This window comes from Lepeophtheirus salmonis, chromosome 2, assembly GCF_016086655.4.
Source record: "Lepeophtheirus salmonis chromosome 2, UVic_Lsal_1.4, whole genome shotgun sequence".
In the NCBI taxonomy this organism is placed as follows: domain Eukaryota; kingdom Metazoa; phylum Arthropoda; class Copepoda; order Siphonostomatoida; family Caligidae; genus Lepeophtheirus; species Lepeophtheirus salmonis.
This window is the reverse complement of record NC_052132.2, coordinates 40673460-40693021: the sequence shown is the minus strand read 5'-3', so window position 1 is coordinate 40693021 and position 19562 is coordinate 40673460. Positions and strand designations below refer to the sequence as shown.

At 30.9% G+C, this 19562-nt stretch overlaps 4 protein-coding genes and 1 long non-coding RNA gene across 5 annotated transcripts; all 5 read left to right on the top strand.

Annotated features, from left to right (window-relative positions):
• Positions 1–1092: 1092 nt before the first annotated feature.
• LOC121113741 (cuticle protein 6) lies at positions 1093–2039 on the top strand. The gene is made up of 2 exons (XM_040707593.2): positions 1093–1238; positions 1298–2039. Exons 1-2 carry the CDS (start codon positions 1227–1229, stop codon positions 1904–1906), a joined length of 621 nt encoding a protein of 206 aa, XP_040563527.1. The 5' UTR covers positions 1093–1226; the 3' UTR covers positions 1907–2039.
• A 4911-nt stretch (positions 2040–6950) lies between these two features.
• On the top strand, positions 6951–9200 carry LOC121113742 (uncharacterized). Its single transcript, XR_011779070.1, has 2 exons — positions 6951–7152; positions 7436–9200. It is a non-coding gene; the product is annotated as an uncharacterized lncRNA (long non-coding RNA).
• Positions 9201–9262: 62 nt separating this feature from the next.
• LOC121132209 (uncharacterized) lies at positions 9263–10206 on the top strand. Its single transcript, XM_071894133.1, is given in 3 exon segments — positions 9263–9300; positions 9373–9659; positions 9662–10206. Coding segments are annotated over 3 exon segments (726 nt in total). The 3' UTR covers positions 10063–10206.
• Positions 10207–13276: 3070 nt separating this feature from the next.
• LOC121113745 (uncharacterized) lies at positions 13277–14268 on the top strand. The gene is made up of 2 exons (XM_040707599.2): positions 13277–13417; positions 13478–14268. The coding sequence occupies exons 1-2, from the start codon at positions 13406–13408 to the stop codon at positions 14219–14221; spliced, it is 756 nt and encodes a 251-aa protein (XP_040563533.1). The 5' UTR covers positions 13277–13405; the 3' UTR covers positions 14222–14268.
• A 3175-nt stretch (positions 14269–17443) lies between these two features.
• Positions 17444–18520, top strand: LOC121113747 (uncharacterized). Its single transcript, XM_040707601.2, has 2 exons — positions 17444–17585; positions 17655–18520. Exons 1-2 carry the CDS (start codon positions 17574–17576, stop codon positions 18384–18386), a joined length of 744 nt encoding a protein of 247 aa, XP_040563535.1. The 5' UTR covers positions 17444–17573; the 3' UTR covers positions 18387–18520.
• The last annotated feature ends 1042 nt before the right edge of the window (positions 18521–19562 follow it).

Genomic DNA, 19562 nt, shown 5'->3' with positions numbered 1-19562 from the left:
TCAAATGAAATACTTAATAACATGAATATATATTTTAATAAATTTAATAGTATTTAATCCATGTTTACATAAATTCTTAGATAAGGTGTAAAAAGTTATATATAATATGTAAATAGAAATAAATTATATCAAATTATTTCTTAAGACTACATACAAAAATAATATTTAAGTCGGTCCCCTAAAATTTTGAAACTGATAAATTCATAATCTATGTATATTGAAGGTAAACTATAGTATGATGGGCGGCTGGAGGGGAAGGACTAATGATTTTCAAACCTCCGGCATATGTGTATGGGTTTTCTTATGTTATTGATAAGGATTATAATTGTATTTAATAAGCTGCTATGGTTTGTTAGTCCTTATTTATTCGATTTAGTCAAGTCTTAGGACCTTTCCTTGGGATCAGCCCTTAAGACTGTCGGTACTTCGGACTGTAATACTAGAACTGATTAAAAAAAGAAGAAATAAAGTTGATTTACCTCATCAAGGATTGAACTTTATAAGTTTCAGATATGATGGACAGAACTACACCGGACCGAGACTGAACTAGACAGGAGGGTAGTCTTTAGTCCTACATAAGGATTGACACAACTGTAGGCCTGGGTAGTATTTTTTTTCATGTTGTGCTATATGTAAATCTGTATATATAATACATTAATGGGCATAATAATATTTTGAATTATCATATTTGACGTGATTGATTTATCAATCAATAACTGTTGATAAAAGATGGTTTTTCAATTAAGACTTAAATATCAAATCACTATGAAGAATGCAACGTACTAAATAAATACCTAAGAAAACAAACAATAAATTATTTAGTTCATTAAGTAATGTTTGTGTATATTGTTTTCTTTGTTAATAAACTGCCATGGATGTGAGTATCAATATATTCATATTCTTGAAAAGAACTGGTTTTTGTAGGTGTGGCAAACAACGGAATATCCCATTATAGTATAAGTATGCTTATATGTTAGGTAACAATATCGTAAATGGATGGGTAGATAAGTTGTGGAGGATTTTTCTCCTCCAGGATGATACCTACATACATAAAAATAGTTCTACTTACATATGGTTAACCCGCACTCTAAAGAAACAATAACGTGTGATCTCTACTATTCATAACGACTCAGTATGAGTTATTTTCAAGGGTTAACTCAAAGGATCAATATCAGTCGAATATTGTATCCATTTCGTTTAGCATCTCAAAATAAGTTTTTCAAAACATGAAATCATTTGTGAGTTAATTAAGAAATTATAATATTATATTGAATTACTTTGATATCCTTCTTTTTAGATCACATTGGCAGTTCTTGCTACCTTTGCATCAGCTAATGGTGGGATAATTAGTCCATACTTTGGTCATCATGGCTATGCTCCATATGTTCCAATTATAAGAACCCTTGCTCCAAAAGAAGCAGAGCTGAAAGTTGAAACAATTGAACCACCCAAGGAAGTACAACCAATTATTGCTCCCCTTGTACCCCACTACCCTGTCCCTCACGTCGCTCCCCACGCTCTTCACTACGCTGCTGGCTACGGTTACCCTGCCAGCTCTCAATTCCACGCCCAAGATGAATTCGGCAACCTCAAGTTCGGATACTCCAACATCAACTCCGCTAAGCACGAACATGGTAATACCTATGGAGGTGTTGCTGGAGGATATCAATATGTTGATGCCAACGGTGTTTTGCAATCCGTCTCCTATGTTGCTGATGGTCTTGGATTCAGAACTGTTGACTCTAGATTACCTATTGCTCCTGAAGTACCTGAGACTGAGCCCCTGGTTCAACCTGAAGCTCCAATTTTTGAAGGAGAGCAAATTCCTGACACCCCTGAAGTTGCGGCGGCTAAAGAAGAATTTCAAAAGGCTTATGATGCTGCTGAAGCGGCTTCCGACGAATAATTAAGAATGTATATCAATTTTGATTCATCATAATAACTGAAACTTCAAGAAATGAAGATTTAGTCTTATTTACTATATTTGAAACTTTTGAGATGAACATAGACGAAATAAAAAAATATAGAATTATTAAAAATACTGGAGAAATATCATTTTTTAAATAATCAGTATTCTAAAATGCAATATTAGTCATTATTATTAAATAGTCTCAATCTACAAATGTATTATTTACATAAAGAAGTAAAAAAACAAATCTATTAAAAATTAAGAAATATCAGATTGTTTATACGAGTATAAGGTATAATTAAAAAGTAATTTCATAATTTAAACAATAGATTGCTTTATAAATGAATATTCTGTGTTATAAAATCAGAACTGTTTAAAACTAAATGTCCTTCGAAAGATAAGACGTCGTACTCAAATAAGTGTTTGAATTGAATGTTTTATATTTTACATCTTTTCTTTGATAAAAGGCAGAAAAGCAAGTTAAGTAGCTGAAAATATGAACTTCAGGCTGAAATAGCTAATCACCTCTCATTTTGATTTATTCCATGCCAATTTGGTAATTTTGAAAGTAAAGATGCACTTTGCTCTGAAAGGCTTAATGTCGATAAAGTTAGGGATATCGTAAACTTCTATTGGCATGTGCACATTTTTACTAACTTTTCAATAGCAACAGAATGCATAGAAACCCGTTTGGAAGCATTACAGAACAGCAGAATTGTAAAAAAAAGCAAAACGTATGGGCTGTGTTTATGCTTCGTAGATATACCACTCAATTATTTAAATTTTTGAGACATTGATCATTTAAACAACCAATATTCCATGGATAATTAGTATTCATTGAAATATGATAGATTTAAGTTCGGATAGAAATTTTTTGATCAATTTCACCCATCAAATAACGCTGAGGTTTTAAATAGTTACTTTTACAATTTAAAATTTAAAAAAAAGTGATAAATATATTTTTTACTAGCAAACTCAAAATCTATTTTTTTGTAATCAGATTATCAGTTTCAGAAATTATGGATCACCTTACACACAATTTATTCATATGGATTATAAACATATATCTATTTCATCATGTTTTGAAGAAAGTTAAATTTAAATTTATGTAATTAACTTATCATTCATATCGAATTATCTCCAATAATTCACACACAGTAATATTTATTGTGGATTATGTTTAGAGCTAAAGAATGAGTTCAATTTGATAGACATGGTCAAATGGCATAAAACTTTTTTCACATATTACATATTAATTTTGAGAAATATTTTGTTTCTTGAAATTGAACCACAGGTTCAGAAAATACAGCTATTTGAAATTTATTGCAGACTACAGTTTTAACTAACATTGCAAAAATAGTATATGATGACATACTATGTTCATTATTCATATCTGCATAATTCCATATTTTAATAGGGCAAGATGAATGTTTACCAGAAGTGACAAAAATCATTATTAATGCATTATAATATGGCTTTAGCAAACTCACAAAAATATAAGATGTTGTGACAGTGTGTAGCTTGTTGCTTAAAAAAATGGCAAATGCAAGAAGAATTATCATCTATTTTTTATACTAGTGCTAGTATTGTTGTAGTTTTTTGGTGTCGAGGAACAGACAAACCTTTGCGTAATCATATTCAAGATAAATCCTTAACAAATCCTCTGTGATATTTTTTTTTTCATGAGCACACTCACGCGTAGTTAAACAATACTTAGATGTTCTCTCCTCATGAATAATGATAACAGCATGAGAAAAAAAAGTAATAATATGTATTGAGCATGGTACTACTTTAGCTTGTTGCTAAACCACATCTAAAGTCTCATTCATTTTTTGATATAAAGTACTTTCCATTATAATATGAGTTGAACTAAAGGCTGACGAGACTTCAATTATTTTTAGATACCATTTTTATACAATTCTATAAAATTTGCTCTTTTTATATATATATGACGTAGACAGCCGATTGCATTGCTATTTCTTAGATCAGGTATCTACACTCAATAAGTAATACTTTTAGCAAAGAAACAGAAAGACTTTGCTTTATTAAATTTTATATATAATAATTTTATCATTTAGGGAGTTGTATTGTTTTTCCGCTTCACGGCACCACTCTCAGTCGATTTGTTTACTAACTAATATCAGTAAAAACCGCTCCTGCCCCATGAAATTATCTTTAAAAATAATATAAGTTATTGCATATTTCACTTAAATCAGATAGTTATAACTATGTTTACTTCATTTAAACAAAATAGATGTATTTTAAGTTCACATAATATCAAGGAATATTTCAAATTATGTAAAATAGAGCAAAAGAAAAAATATTAGGAAAACAGTTACCTTGAAAAAAAAACTATATTCAAAAGATATGAAATGTTGTACTATCAATTTTTGGTCTTTTTATTATTTAAATTCTGTATGGATTTAAAATCAACAAAGACAATTATTTGGACTTTGTAAAGACTTAAGTACTGCTACAAATTCAGAAAGAGTCTTCAGAAACACCAATAAGAATTTAAATGGATATTTATATTTCGTAAACAAAATTCACTTTTTAATTCCTTTTCCAATAAAAATTAGTTTATTACTCAATGCTTAATAAAAATAGTAACAGCTTGGTAAAAAACATGATTTGATGAGTACTTTAGCTGGTTGCTAAACCTCATCTAAAGTCATATAAAGTACTTTCTGCTTTTATTCATTTTTTTAATATGAGTTGAACTAAACTCCTGCGTGATTTCATTCATTTTATACAGTGCCGCTTGTACATATGTTGTAATTCCTTTTTTTTACTTTATTATTGGTATATGCAAGGGTCTATATATATATGAATCAACTGGTTACTTTTAAAATCACACAACCTCTTTAATATAACCTTTTCGGCTTTTATTGAATGAATTGTTTTATTTTATCGTTTATGTGAATCATGAATTATTTAATGTAAAGTATTCCATCGATAAAAAAGGTTCAAGAGATGTTATTCTCTAAAACAAAGAAAATATGATGCACTAAGAGAAAAATTGAAACTAATATAGCTCTGTTTTGGAAACTCCCTCAAAAAATGTCTTCCTTCGATGAGTTTTTAAGAAGAGCTCCTTCTTCCATACTCACTAATATATCAGATTAAAAGTTAATTATAAAAGTAACAGGAAAATAAAAATAATATCTATATTTTAGATCTATTGACATCAAAATCTCTTCAATTTATTCCTTAAAGTCGCACATATAATATGTTATACAATGGTAAATCAATGATTATCACTTTATCCCTGGCATTGAACTACTACTAAATTAATAAATTTAAGTATGATGACGTATATTTGTAATAGTAAGTTTAATAAGTATGAATAGATTTGAAAAAAAACACAGCTAAAAAAAAATTAGTCGAAATTTTAATAGAAGTATAGAAAAAACAAGACAAATTAAAAATGACAAATAATATGATTTAAAAGTTATTAATATTAACTATAACAAACGGATTCAGAAAATTAATAGCAATAAATGTAAATTATATATACACAAAATTAAATCCGGCATTTTTATAGAGAAACAAAAATACAAAATATCAATTAAAGTGAAGCCATTTATCTTGAACTTGTTTTATAATGACACAAGAGATTCAAAACTAATAAATAAATCATGGATGTGCTTATCGATATAGACTGTACATCACAAACTCCACCATATAAATGAAATTGATAGCCATGGGATTGAGATTAGTGATTTAGGTGTTATATACATCAATGATATTAAAGGACTCTTATCAGTGAAATAGTTTTCTCAGAGTAGGAAACGAAACAGACTTAAGGAGGTGTGAATGAGATGTGGATGACTATTTGTTCCTCACTGGGTCTTCAGACGATTATTCTATCTTTCATGAAACTCCTTAGTACTTATAGAAGTATAACATGATTCTGTTGAATATTTGGACTAATTTATGAACACATAAGTACTCACTCACAAAGTCAAAAGTCACTTTCATATACCTGTTTGGAATGCTGAAAAAACTGGGCAATAGTTAGAAAGGAACGGCGGGAACCCCGCCAAAAGATTCGGTAATCTACTTGAAGATAATATATAACCAAGTAGGCATCGTATATTGTAACTAGATCTTGTACTCCCTGTAAAAAAATTTTGGTGTAAATTCCTCAAACACAAGAACCAGGTCCATTAAAAACTTATCTTTAATAACCTACTCAAGATCTTAAACGTTGTTTTTGTTACAAGAGGCCCTATAACTAGAAGCGTCATATAACAGATAGTAGATAATGCTGAATCCCCAAATATTAAACAGTCATTCTCCGATTCAAATTCAATTTTTCCGATTATTTTAGGGAAGCAAAATTTGGACTCAAAATATGGACAATATAAGGCATTGAATGTTGCTTTTCTTTAAAGAAAGTAAATTTCTTTCAATTCTTTCAATTACTTTTAAGTTGTTTATGACAGTTCTGGCGAACATGGAAGTTTTTTTTGAGGTTACAGTGGTATAAACTTTTTTCTGGAGAGTTGATAACTTGGTTTTTATTTGTTGATGTTTTTTTGTGACTTGTAATTACATGTGTAATGGACAAACTTTTCTCAACCTCAACTCGAGGCGTTACTGACAAATGAAACAAGTAAATGCTCTAGATAATCTTTTATATTAAGTTTCTCGTTAGAGAAAAATTTATTAAAATGGCGGTGGAAAAACAATTCGAACATTGCTTTCTAACATTATCATTTTCCGGTTTTCCAATCATGCCATTGACTGGCAAGAAAGTCGATATTTTTAAAGTTCTCCAACTATAAACTTGAGCATATTGTATTTTCAAGTCATTTTAATACCAGATGGAGGTTAAAACTATTATTATACATTACAGATCTCAAAAACCTTTTCAATTTCTTAAGCCAAAAGGTAACTATTTTTCTGAAAATGTGAGACTGAAACATTTTCTAGACATCTATAGCCGGTAATTCAATTTTTTTAGAAAAGAAAGTCTGCAACTCTTGCTAAGCCCCTTATGCGCACTTTGATTTTTTTTTTCAAACAAATAGAACCGAAGTGTAGATTTTTCTACATGCATTTAAACTGCTTATGAACGTTATTTAGATCACTTTTTGAAGTCCATAATCATGTCATCACAAACTATAGTGTCCTACCTAGGATTCTATATACGTCTAAAAATCCAGATTAACGAGATAATCCTTATAAATATACATTTCATTTATTATGGCGTCCTCACGTTCAAGCAAGTCTCGCTCGTAAGTATTTATTAATTAATTACTCATCTGTTTGTAACTATTTTTTATTTTTTAAATCACAACCATGTTCATAAATGTTATATCTGTGAAATTGGTTATTATTTTTTATATTTATACTTATGCAATTTAAACATAAGATTCGTCGAAACTTTCTATGTAGAAATTTCTACATTTCGGCGTTATAGGCTATTTTATTCTCATATTATTTTCTGATGTATGAATTCATTTTCTATCAATAATTGCAATTAATAATGTAATTTATTATTATATTTTCACATATGAGGTTGAATACAGATGAAATCATTGAAATATTGGATAGGCTTGATAGTAATAATGATATTATCATGGGATTTCCAGATGTCAATGATTTATCTGATGGCGATAGTGACAAGCCTGATGAAGAAGCCATAGGAGATTCTGATCGTTTGAGTTGACTTCTTTTACAAGCCCCAGCTCATATTGAACAAGATGAAGATGTGGATGAGATTGAGGAAAATATACCTTCTAACTCAAAAAAGCATGCACGAAGACGTTGGCGGAAAGATTATAGAGAATGTCCTATTTCTCAATCAGTTATTACATTACCACCATCTAATGTAGCTATGTCATTAGATAAATGACATGACTATTTTGAATACGAAGAGCTCCTATCTGAAATTGTTTTTCAAACAAATCTTTATGCATTTCAAAAAAATAAAAATCTTGATTTAACTATTAGTGAATTGAAAGTCTTCATAGGAGGATTACTTCTCTCTGCAACATGCCCTTTACCCAATAAAAGAAAATACTGGTCATCAGAAGACAATGTCCCGAAACTCCTTGCAAATAGTATGAGACGAGATCGCTTTATCGACATATTACACAATATTCACTTTCATGACAACACCCTAGAGACAAATGACCGAGCAAGTAAATTGAGGCCACTTATAGATCACATTCAGAAAAAATTTATTGAACATGGTGGGTTTCCCGAACATCTAGCTATTGATGAAAGTATGATCCCTTACTTTGGCAAACATTTTGCAAAACAATTTATTCGTGGTAGACCAATTAGATTTGGTTATAAGATGTGGGCAATGTGCTCAAAAGGAGGATACTTAGATGGATTTGATCTTTATATGGGCAAAAATGATGAAACTCCAATTGATAACGTTGCAAAGATTGGATTAGGAGGGAATGTTGTTTTGAATCTAATAAAAAAGTCTAAACTTCCAGCAAATCATGGACATAAGATTTTTTTTGATAATTATTTTACAAGCATATCTCTGATGGAAGAATTAAAGACCCGAGGTTATCTTGCATCAGGAACTTGTAGAGACAATCGAACAGAAAAATGCCCTATCTCAGAGAAGAACTGGATGAAAAATGAGCCACGAGGAGCTGTAGACCAAAGAATGAGTGATGATATTTTACTTATAAAATGGAAAGATAATAAAGAAGTGAGTATTGCTACCAATTTTGATTCCACCATTCTCAAGTCAACCAGGCGTTATATCCGAAACGAAAAAAAGTATAAACAAATTCAACAGCCTGCCTGTTTTCAACAATATAATAGCCACATGGGATATGTTGACATTATGGACCAGGCCATTAGTACTTATAGAGTAAGGATACGTCAGAAAAATGGTGATGGCCAATATTTACATATCTGCTATCGGCTTCTGTAAACAATGCTTGCCAGCTAATGAAGACAAAAGGAACTCCACTAACGCACTACGAGTTTATTCAAGCCTTATCTCTTCATTATTGTAAATCTTTTGGACACTTAAGCTTACAGGGGCGAAAGAAGTTTTCCAAGCTATCAGAAGTAGCTAGATTCGATGGTAAAGATCATTTGATAAGATCCTGTGACCAAGCAAAGCTATGTAGGAAATGTAAGGGCAGAAACTCATTTATGTGCAAAAAATGCAACGTGGGTCTCCATCCAAAATGTTTTGAATGTTACCACACAAATTCATAAATTGTATATTGTAACATTACCAAATATAATTCGGTTTTTGTATTTTTGGTTTATAAAAAAATGTGAAATAAAGTTTTCACCATTTTGATTACTAAGAACATATAAGAAACAATTATACTAATCTCTTTTCTTTTTTTTAGCAACCCTATAATGCCGAAATGTAGATTTTTCTACATGGCAATATTTCTGCAATTATAATTTCGAATTGTCTGAAATTTTTTTAGTGAATACATTTAACTAAAAGAAACATCTGGTGTAAGTTTCATTAGCGGTGGTCATGGATATGGTTATCCCGGATATGCTCCATATGCTGTCCCTGCTGTCAAGATCCCCGCCCCAGAAAAGACCGAACTTAAAGTAGAAACAATCGAAGCACCAAAAGGTTTAGACTACGCTTACACTACTCCTTATGCCGCACCTTATGTCGGTGGATATACTGCCCATCATGCTGCTCCCTACGTTGCAGGATACGCTGCTCACCATGTTGCTCCCTATGCCGCTGGATACGCTGCCCACCATGCTGCTCCCTATGCTGCAGGATACGTTGCCCCCATGCTGCTCCTTATGCTGCCGGATACGGTTACCCTGCCAGCTCTCAATTCCACTCTCAAGATGAATTCGGCAACCTCAAGTTCGGATACTCCAACATCAACTCCGCTAAGCACGAACATGGTAATACCTATGGAGGTGTTGCTGGAGGATATCAATATGTTGATGCCAACGGTGTTTTGCAATCGGTCTCCTATGTTGCTGATGGTCTTGGATTCAGAACTGTCGACTCTAGATTGCCAGTTGCCCCAGCTGTTCCCGAAGCTGAACCCCTTGTCCAAGCTCCCGCTCCAGTTTTCGAAGGAAAACAAATTCCTGACACCCCTGAAGTTGCTGCTGCCAAGGCTGAGTTCCAAAAAACCTTTGATGAGGCTGTTGCCGCTGGTGGAGACTGGGATTAAATGTTATTCGCATCAATTCAAAACTAATCAAAGATTTTGATCTCTGATGATAAGGAGATATTCATTCAGTACCTGTCTCTATTGTAATATATAATATTTTGAGATGAACATAGACGAAATATAATCCAAAGGATAGAAAAACTATTTTCTATAAAAATAGCTTAATTATAGAACCTTACCCCAATTTTTAACCTAAGTCACAGGGTTAGGTTTTTTATATGCATATATCTACATACTCATAAATCAAACAAAAACAAATTAAACCAAAGTTAGTAGTTTTTTCTCATTTTTTTACATTTAAAAATGTAAAAACATTATACCACTACATTTAGGATATTGCTTATAAAATATTAATAATAATATAAGAATTAATCGGGAATTGGCTTATATTTAGAATAATCTCTAAGGGGACTTTTAAAATGGTGTTTTTTTGCATAGAACATCTCCAAGTTTATTCTTTCATATATGCTCATATTCTTTTTATCCATAAAATCCATGATTTTCAATTTTAGTACAGGTATACATAATATTTTTTTTGTAGGACCTGATTAAATAACTCATAAATTCCAAGTTTATTTTCGATGATAAATTTGTGGTTTTAAAATCAAATTTTGGATTTTTTGGTGAAACATTGTTTTTGTTTTTTTAATGTGCTAAAGAACTTCTTATCCGTCACATATTTGTAATGAGTATTGGTAGGATTCCTTGGGAATTATTGACTGGGACCCTATCTTGACTTATCTTCGTATTTAAATCATTCATAATTTAAACAAAGTGGAAATAAGCCTTATACACATAATAAAATGTGACACATTTATATTGTCCTGCAACTATCTCTAAGCTACTATTGGTTCATTATGAATACTAGCTAAAATATAAATGATTGTGAGAAAAATTGTTAAAAAATATATACAAGTACAGTAAAGTCTCGAGTCTTAACTTGATAGTGCATGTCGATTATAAAATATTTAAATTTGAGATCAAGTCAAATCTTCAAAGTACGGAATCGGGTCTAAGTCGAATCTCAATTCTCGAGTTCCCAGTCTGTTACCTACAAGTACAAAATGCAAATAGTTCAACGCAAAATGAATATTAATTTACATGAAATATAGCTTTAACCCTTTAAAAAAACAGACAATTTACTACATGCATAATACTGCCTGTGTCTTTTGTACTCATATTTACTCTTTTTTATATTTTAATGGCTTTATTGCAAAAATATGGGTACATTTGGAGGTAATATTCTTAGCTGAATTCTTACTCAAGTAAATAAGATAATTAAAGATTAATATCCAAAAGAACAAAAAAATTGCGTTATAATAGAATACTCTTTTTTTTCCTATTAGTAGCTAGTTACATACTTATTGGAGAAGCAATATTGAAAGGATCCTTAGTAGCTTATGTGAACAAAAAATTCAAATATCTAGTCTTTATTCTAAGAAATACATATAAACTTAGGTTATTCTATAATTGTTTTTACGTTTTGTAAAGATGTTTATAAGATTATACAGGTTCCATTGTACCTACATTTAAATTATATACTATATAGTTATTTAGATATATGTTACAGGCAAAGTTGAAAATGCCCGTTAGAGCAGTCAATCAGCAGAATTCCTTGACAATGTACAAAATTTCCGGCCAATCTGTAAAATTCACAATAGAGTGGCAATGGTCAATTTAACTTCATCTACATTGTTAGATGATGTGATTGTGGGTAATTTGATTATTATACTATTCATTGCAAGCAATTTTCAATTTGCTTATAAAAAAACTAATTATTTCAATTATAAATTTAAAATCATGAATAAATTGCCTATAAATTTAATGGACTATATGGAAGATTAAATTTAGAGAAGTTGTAACGAAAAACATCTCAATTTAAAAAAAAATTCCATATGCAAATCATGTAATCATAAGCTTATTGAAGTGTATTACTTATAATCACAAATGGACATTATAAGATATGTTTCTGAAACAAAAGTCTTAATTCATTTGATAGAACAACGTAGCTCAATTAACAACACGGTCGCTAAAATTTATTATATTGAGCTCATTGTACGTATTTATTATAAAATGATTGTTTACAAAAAAAAAAGAAAAAAAAAATAATACGTTTTCAAATTAAAAAAGATTACACAAAATTACATTGTATTAGAGTGTGTTCTGTGACACCAACGTTAGTTTTGGTTTGATATCAGTGAAATTCTCTGTAATAGTTTTCCTGAACCTTATGAATTTGGTGGATTGTTGTAAGTTAAAAGTCCCTTTTTTCTCATTTGATAAAAAAGTGTCCCCAAAAAGTGATCAAAAAGATGATATTATCTTAGTTAAATATTAGCTAAGTTAGTTAGTTACCTAAATATTTATCACTGCTATCCATACAAAATTAGTAATTAGAATCAAAATATATATTAAAATTAGAGAAAAACATATTTTAGGAATTAAGTCAAGGTCATGCAATTTTTGCTAGAAAATCTTTGATAAAATTTTTTTTTTTTCAATTGTACCTATCCATTGTTGTATTTGATAAACGTATTAGTGACGTTGTGAGAAACTAAAATCTCAAATTCAAAACATTTCAAGAATGTGTTATAAAAAGAAGCTAGGAAATCATACAACATACATTAATTTTAATTTCGTTTAACATATGATTTTTATTTAATTTTTTGGCCTAGAAAATCTGGACTGTATTATAATACTATTCAAGAACTATGTATGTTATGAAATACTGTATTGAAAGTTTTTGATCTATGAACAATAAAAATTTAAAATTTATACGAAAATATTTGTCAATTTAAGTTATACATCATTGGACAAACCGAAACGTTCCCAATTAAAAGATAACTTCTCAAAAAATATTTGTACATACATACCTATTTATTGAAAACTTATACAAAAGTATAAATTTTAACGTTATATGTAAGGTGAGGGATATATATATATTTCATTTTTTGGGGAAAAAATAATATGTTATGGGTATTTGTAAACTTAATAGATAACAAAGAGAAGAAAGAAAAAGGATGATACAAATTTATCTATTTTGTAAACTTTCTTTCTTTTACACATATCCTCTCTCAAAACATACTAAAATATAAAATTCAAAATCAAAGACTTTCATTTTTACAAAATAAAGAAAAATGAACAAAATATATCTCAAACCTGATAGGGTGGAGTCCTTGTATAGAATATACTACTTGAAGTAAATAGTATGTACTCCGCACTCATTTGTAGAGAGTCAGTATGTAATGTAATTATTAGTTATCTTCGTGAATAAAATCCAAGCTTAAAGTCAGTTGTGATCATACACTCATTCGTTTAGCATCTCAAAAAATAACATTCCAATATGAAATCTTTTGTAAGCAATAGAATATAAATGTATTTAACAAACGATTATATATAATTTTTTATTTTCTAGACGGCTTTAGCAGTCCTCTTGGTCATTGGATCATCCCAAGCCTCATACCTTAGCCCCTACGTTGGTGGTCATGGATATGGTTATCCCGGATATGCTCCATATGCTGTCCCTGCTGTCAAGATCCCCGCCCCAGAAAAGACCGAACTTAAAGTAGAAACAATCGAAGCACCAAAAGGTTTAGACTACGCTTACACTACTCCTTATGCCGCACCTTATGTCGGTGGATATACTGCCCATCATGCTGCTCCCTACGTTGCAGGATACGCTGCTCACCATGTTGCTCCCTATGCCGCTGGATACGCTGCCCACCATGCTGCTCCCTATGCTGCAGGATACGTTGCCCCCCATGCTGCTCCTTATGCTGCCGGATACGGTTACCCTGCCAGCTCTCAATTCCACTCTCAAGATGAATTCGGCAACCTCAAGTTCGGATACTCCAACATCAACTCCGCTAAGCACGAACATGGTAATACCTATGGAGGTGTTGCTGGAGGATATCAATATGTTGATGCCAACGGTGTTTTGCAATCGGTCTCCTATGTTGCTGATGGTCTTGGATTCAGAACTGTCGACTCTAGATTGCCAGTTGCCCCAGCTGTTCCCGAAGCTGAACCCCTTGTCCAAGCTCCCGCTCCAGTTTTCGAAGGAAAACAAATTCCTGACACCCCTGAAGTTGCTGCTGCCAAGGCTGAGTTCCAAAAAACCTTTGATGAGGCTGTTGCCGCTGGTGGAGACTGGGATTAAATGTTATTCGCATCAATTCAAAACTAATCAAAGATTTTGATCTCTGATGATAAGGAGATATTCATTCAGTACCTTTCTCTATTGTAATGTATAATATTTTGAGATGAACATAGACGAAATATAATCCAAAGAATAATAAAAAAATTTCCGTAAAAGTTTTGTTAATTATAAAACAATAACCCAATAATTAACATGAAGTAATACTTAATATATTTTAAGGACATCTACATATAATAAGTACACAAAAAAACAAGAGCAAAGCTGTATTGATAAGGTTATTTACAGATGCAAAATACATAAGTATGTAGTTTTCTCATTTTTTTACATTTAAAAAAAAAAAATAAACAATGCAATTTAAACTATTGATGCAGAAACATTTTCTAACAATATCCATTTATGAGTACAATAATTAACCTTGAATGGACTTATGAAATAATGATTAATTATAAAAATTGTAATGGCTCCATTCAGAGGAAACTATACAAAATAAATGTTTTTACGTAGTACTACTCTAACTTTAATCTTTAATTCAGAGTTAAGTTTCCTGAGTGTTCCATTAAAATCTGACCACTTTGAATTCAATGCTTAGCCGCCTTTAAATAACTCATAAATGATTGCAGGTGGCAGCAGAAGGCTTAGCATTGACTGCAGATGTAGTTCCTATCATGGATTCCAAGTGCTTGCACACAGTAACTTTGAGTGCCTTTGTTTTGGTTTGGAGACACTGCAAGCGTCCACCTAACTTGTACCCAAATTGATGTGGTTCGAGGGAATTGGTATCTTGATTATCTTCGTAAAATCATTCAAAATTTCAAACAAACTAAAAGAGTTTTTCAACATAATAAAATTGGGTTCTTTCATTGCTGGTGCCAAAAGGGACCACTCCACCATGACAGGCTCTTTCCACCATTTTTTTATACTTTCTAAAATTAAATGATTGTATTTTAATTGTTAAAAAATATTGAGGGCATTAAAGCCTGGGATGTCTTAACTTTACTCCTCTGGCTCTATTATAAAATCATTTTAATAGAGATTTCAAGTCCCTTTCAATGTTTCGGAATGCTGTCTAAGTCGTAGACTGTTCTAGAGACACCCAGTCTGTTACCTGTGCAAAATGAAATTTGAACGCAAAATGAATATTAATTACGATCAAATTTCATTTTCTCGATTTATACGTAAGCTGAAGAACTCAGTTTTTTGTTTGTTTGTTCTTTTGTAACTAATTCATTATCCTAAATTTTTGAAAAAGGAATGAGGTTACGATTTTTACGATAATATTCTTACCATAAATAACCATCTTCAGTAAATAAGATAATTAAAAGTATTTTTATGTGTGATCTTCAAAAGAATTTTTTAATCAATCTCTCAATATTTGTACAAAAGTGTATTTCCCTTTGAAATACCCAAATCATGGTATAAATGTTCCCAATCAAAGTATAACTTATCAAAAAAGGTATGTACGTTCATACATATCTATCTATTAAAGAAATATTATAAAATTTAAATTAAATCTAAAAAATAAATTGTTTTTCGTTTTGTTTTTATAAATTATACAGGTTCCATTGTATTAAATTAAAATATACTTTATAGTTATTTAGATAAATGTTAAAAAGTTAAAAGTGGTCATATAAGTCATGTCAAGGTATTTTAAGAAACTTAATACATAACAAACTGAAGAAAGAAAATACAAGATTCAAACTCAAATTATGATAAAAAAAAATCAATTTAACACATCTTTCTGAATGCTTCAAAAGACAAACATAATTTGACTATTATACTATTCATTGCAAAATTTTCAATTTCAAATTAGAACAAATCAAGTAAATTTCAATTTTGATAATAGGTTTAAAATCATAATAAATTGCCTTTAAATTTAATGGACTATATTTTCATTAAGAAATTGTAGACCCAATGCGAAAACATACTAACTTAAAAAAATAATTAACTGCAAATCATTTTTCATAACTATTGAAGTTGAAATTATAACTCACAAAAAAGGAAATTATAAGATATATTTCAGAAACAAAAATATGCTATTTTTATTTTTTAAATGCAAAACCATACGATTTGCTTTAACAATCCTATTTGCATTGCAGTGCTTCTAGATTTGATAAGGAGCTTCTATTTTTTTATATATTTTGCAAATTTTATGATCCCTTTGTTGAGTGAAAAAATGTAAAACCCTAATTACTGTTTTCAATATTATAAAGCTCAATAACAATGTGGTTTTGATCGGAATCATGACACCAACGTTCAGTTTTGAAATAATTTACCGACTAATTCAACTAAAAGATTAGGATTGAATCCATATTTTCACGCCGATTTAGAGTTGATAATACATTGTGCATATAAAACGGAAGATGTTTTCAACCAAAAGAATTGACGATGAAATTAATTGTGATGTAAATAAGTGTAAGATTCACTGCTAAAGAAATATTTTGAAAGATCAGCAGGATATAATATTATATCAAGTTTTTGGGTAATTGAGGAATAAAAAAAAACATACAATGAAAAAACTTCAAGGGACCAAATATCAAATCAAAGCCGACTTAAGGATTTTAAAAGCAAAAAGTATTTGTCATGTTGTTACCATTCGCTTGTTGCTATATCCCAGATCCAAGTATGGTAACCTTTTTAGTTTTCCACGGTATGTATCTCAAAAATAAGGATTGAGGGATTCTTCATGAATAAAGACGAGTTAGGAAACCTAAGTAGACGTACCCGTCACTATTAAATAACTCTTCTGTTGAAAGTATGTATCCATATCAATTCTATTCCAAGAGTGGAATCCCATTATGTCAGGAGTGTTTAAAGCAGAAAGTATGTTTAAAATGAAAAAATAAATTCAGAAAATAATCTGCCAATCCATCTGCTAAGAAAGATGGGTGTTACAAGAATACAATATGTGATGCTTAAAAGGAACATGCAACGATGAAACAACTTGCAAAATAAAAAAGTGGCAATATAGCATCTATGTGAAGTTAATAATTATAGCAAAATTTAAACTTTATAAACTCAATTTAGGCTAAGATATAGTCACCCAAGCATTGAAAGTTTAATCTTTTGCCATATAGAATGTTTTCACACTAGGTCAACGAAATATAACATTCAACCCGGAAAACTTGCATTTTAACGCAAAAGTAAAAATAAAAAAAATAAAAATCAAACCTGATAGGGTGGAGTCATTGTATGAAATATACTACATGTAGTAAATAATATGTACTCTGCACTCATTCTAAGAGAGTCAGTATGTAATGTAATTATTAGTTATCTTCGTAAATAAAATCCAAGCTTAAAATCAGTTGTGATCATACACTCATTCGTTTAGCATCTCAAAAAATAACATTCCAATATGAAATCTTTTGTAAGTTATAAGAAATGATTGTTTCAACAAAGGGTTGCATTTTATGTTTTTGTTTTTTTCATTTTCTAGACGGCTTTAGCTGTCCTCTTGGTCATTGGATCATCCCACGCCTCATACCTTAGCCCCTACGTTGGTGGTCATGGATATGGTTATCCCGGATATGCTCCATATGCTGTCCCTGCTGTCAAGATCCCCGCCCCAGAAAAGACCGAACTTAAAGTAGAAACAATCGAAGCACCAAAAGGTTTAGACTACGCTTATGCTACTCCTTATGCCGCTCCTTATATTGGTGGATATGCTGCCCATCATGCTACTCCCTATGTCGGTGGATATGCTGCTCCCTATGCTGCAGGATACACTGCCCACCATGCTGCTCCTTATGCTGCAGGATACGTTGCCCACCATGCTGCTCCTTATGCTGCCGGATACGGTTACCCTGCCAGCTCTCAATTCCACTCTCAAGATGAATTCGGCAACCTCAAGTTCGGATACTCCAACATCAACTCCGCTAAGCACGAACATGGTAATACCTATGGAGGTGTTGCTGGAGGATATCAATATGTTGATGCCAACGGTGTTTTGCAATCCGTCTCCTATGTTGCTGATGGTCTTGGATTCAGAACTGTCGACTCTAGATTGCCAGTTGCCCCAGCTGTTCCCGAAGCTGAACCCCTTGTCCAAGCTCCCGCTCCAGTTTTCGAAGGAAAACAAATTCCTGACACCCCTGAAGTTGCTGCTGCCAAGGCTGAGTTCCAAAAAACCTTTGATGAGGCTGTTGCCGCTGGTGGAGACTGGGATTAAATAATATTCACTTATTGTTATCATTCCAAAACTATTTCAATGATAAGGACATATTCATTCAGTACCTTTCTCTATTGTAATGTATAATATTTTGAGATGAACATAGACGAAATATAATCCAATGTATATTAAAATTGTTTCCCATTTAAATGGGTTATCTAGAAACCCTTCACTCATTAAATACTATCAGGTAATATGCTGATGTATTTTATATATTTACACTAACATATTTATAAAAACATACCTTTATTTAAAAAGGGCATTTACTAATACATAAGCATGAAGTTTTGCATCATTCTTTTTTTTTTAATTTGAAAATGTAAAAATATTATTCAATCAAATTTATATATTTTGAGACAAATAGTAATTAACATGAATACCATGGTCCACAAAATCAACATTAATAACCACTGTTTAAAAAGTTCATTCAAAATCCTTGTGGAAATCTTTTTCATACTATACGAAAATTTGATAATTAAGAATGATTAAATTTAATCATTTCAGCAGCTTACCTTTTTTTTCGTTTTTAACTATTGGCCAAATTTCAAATTATGAAAATGAATTTAAGAAAATATTTTTGTATATCAACTAAGATTTTCCTAAATCACTGGAATAAAAATCAGGATCTTTACTTTGGGGCTATGTTTAACAATTTGTTCGAGTTTTCAACTTATTGGTACATTAGAACTATTTGTAAACATTGATATCAATTTTTATTTGTAAATAATGATACTTATTCTTGACTTAGATATATTTTACCAATAGTTGTTTATGATTTATCTATCACATTATTCTCTGCCGCTTTGTTTACAAATGAATTTAAGTAAACAGCACTCATACCCCATTACGGTGCTCCTATTCTGGTTCCATGTCTTCGTAAAACAGTCATATTTAGTCTACTTGAGAATATCTGTAATTAGTTATTAGCTTTATAATAGGCGAAGCAAAAAGTTCATAGCATTTTTCTGCTTTACTTTGACAGTAAAATGAACATAGTTAAGATTATTCAATTTAAATGGTTCCAAACGGGTTTTCTAGCTAATCTTCAGTTCCTGAGCAATGGAATTAATGCTCGTATACCTGTCCAACTCTACCATGACCATTATTTTATCAATATTTACGATGATGTGCCTACGAAAGCCTGCCTTATCTTCACCATCCATATCACCAGAATGG